Source organism: Branchiostoma belcheri, unplaced genomic scaffold, assembly GCF_001625305.1.
Source record: "Branchiostoma belcheri isolate BF01 breed outbred unplaced genomic scaffold, Haploidv18h27 scaffold24, whole genome shotgun sequence".
Taxonomy (NCBI): Eukaryota; Metazoa; Chordata; class Leptocardii; order Amphioxiformes; family Branchiostomatidae; genus Branchiostoma; species Branchiostoma belcheri.
In genome coordinates this window covers 3159526-3161610 of record NW_017803843.1, presented here as the reverse complement: position 1 = coordinate 3161610, position 2085 = coordinate 3159526, and the positions used below count along the sequence as shown (strand labels likewise).

The window sequence follows — 2085 nt, the reverse complement described above, 5'->3', positions numbered from 1 at the left end:
AAGTAAACTGCCAGAGGTCACCCACATCAATGGACCTCACCTATGACCCCAGCAAACTACACTGCCTTTTATCAGTTTGTGGTTTAATAATTTCATATGCTGGGCTCTAAAGATGCTCTTCCCTTTTCCTTGTGGTTACAACTTGTAGACAAACATAACATGCAAGTACAAATTTTTTTTCCAAAAGCTTGCTGACTTGTCTCAACTACACTACAGTATACATCACATCTGTATCCTTGTGATGTCAAATTACTGTTTCTAAAGCTTGCAGACTGGTTGCCATGTTGTGGCAACCTTGGGTGTGACGTCTGCCCTTGACTTTGTCCTTCCCAATTTTGAATCATAGACTCCATGTAAAGGAAAGGACAATAACGTTTGATGAAACAGAAATCTCACCCGACGGACTGACACAACAGGAAGCCCCGTTTCATGGACAAGTTTGGGCAATTCAGTCCAAGTTATCGCTTGTTAGAGAAATCAAAATATACTTGTGTTCTATATGCGGATGTTATGTCTTATTTCCAGACTGTCCTTCCCAGAAATTTGGGCTAATTTTGTTCCTTGTTGGCCTGAAATAAAGAAGACTAGCCTGGGGGAGACAGTCAGGCTGTTTGTAGGAGACTTGTTGCTAAGAGTGGTGCCAACAGCTTGAGGGGAGAATGGTTCACATCTTCAGGATTCTTTCACTAAGTTTTGCCACGAGCTGGTGTTACATTCTGGCCCTCCACCACTTCATGACTGAGTACTGTAAATTTATTTATGTTTGGAGAGAAAAAAAGAGATTTTTTTGTGGCATTTTTGTACACTGGTTTTGTGTTCATTTCCAGTTCAGCAATATTTCTTTACAACCTGAGATGGAACAAATCCGACCTTCTGGTCCTGCTTGTCCAGTTTTCTCCAGCCCCGGATGGCCAGCTGGAATAGTCCGGCCTCGCTCTCCTCTGTGTTCTCCTCCTGCAGCGTTGCCCGCTCCTGCTCAAACCACAGGTCGAACCCTTTCACTACCCTAAACAAACAAACAATACATGAAGTAAACACAGGCCTAAACATACAAACGCAGTACAAAACAGGTTGGACCCCTTACAATCTTTGCAGTCAGAAATGGAAAAAAAACTTTTTCCCTGCTGAAGTAGCCTTTTGGCTACCACTTTATGGAGGTTAAAGTGGCAGTATTTGTAACCCTAACAACAGTTTTTGACAGTGTCAAGGTGCAAACATTTTGCTGTCTACTGACAATTGTCCTTTATGTTACTGTACTGTTATTCTATGTGTATTGATGACACTTTTTTGTAAGTTAGCCCTAAGTTTTAACTTTAATCTAAATATCCGTTTGGCCTTAACCAATGAATCCTACTGACTTCTTGTTTTCTTCCTGGCCCTCTGAAGACACCTTGGGCTGGTTCTCAGGCTCCTGCTTCCTGGGCTTCTTGGCAGCCATCAGTAAGGTGCTCTGGGTCTGCACCAGGTAGAGACAGAATATATATCACTGTCACATTTCCCTGCTTTTCAGATATTTCAGTGTAAAAAAGGACAACATGAAAATAGATGGCTGTGAGAAAACTTGAATCCATACTGTATTCCCCTGAACCTGAGAATCAACTCATAACTTTGTTGTTGCCAAGTATTAATATTGTTGGAAACTGACAAGTGCCATACATCTGTTCAAACTGCAGTACATTGGAGGAAGCAGAAGTATGATGGCGAAGTGTATCTGTTACAGTTTAGAGAAAGCACTGTTCTTATCAAAAACAGCTTCTTTGTGGGTCAGGAGGTTTGCCTGGTAGTGATTGTGACGTCTGTGGATAGCCTGATGTGACGTCCTGTTGAGAACACTCCAAACGGCTGACAGAAGGACACAAACACAAGTGACAGAACCTCAACTCTGCAACTCCCACCTGTTTTCAATGTTGAACTGGAAATTTTCCCAGTCTGGTTTTAAAGGTGCAGGAGGTTTCGTTAGTACTATTGTATGTGCTTTTCTGTTTCTATAATTTTCCATGTTACAGTAGTAAGTCTGAGAAGGATCCTGAATAGGATAATGAAAGAATCTATTGCTCCTGTCTTCTTGCATCGTGCTAATATAAC

General features: G+C 41.7%; 1 protein-coding gene across 3 annotated transcripts in view; it reads right to left on the bottom strand.

The window, feature by feature from the left end:
* LOC109471164 (WD repeat and HMG-box DNA-binding protein 1-like) overlaps positions 1 to 2085 on the bottom strand; it is a 20809-nt gene that overhangs the window by 838 nt on the left and 17886 nt on the right. The window contains exons 26-27 of one of the 3 annotated variants that reach the window (XM_019770448.1): positions 1359 to 1456; positions 871 to 1006 (exon numbers count right to left, since the gene is read on the bottom strand). The exons of the other annotated variants lie outside the window; for them this stretch is intronic. Coding sequence (XP_019626007.1) covers positions 871 to 1006; positions 1359 to 1456 — 234 coding nt within the window. The remainder of the gene's footprint in view (positions 1 to 870; positions 1007 to 1358; positions 1457 to 2085) is intronic. 3 annotated transcript variants of the gene reach the window in all.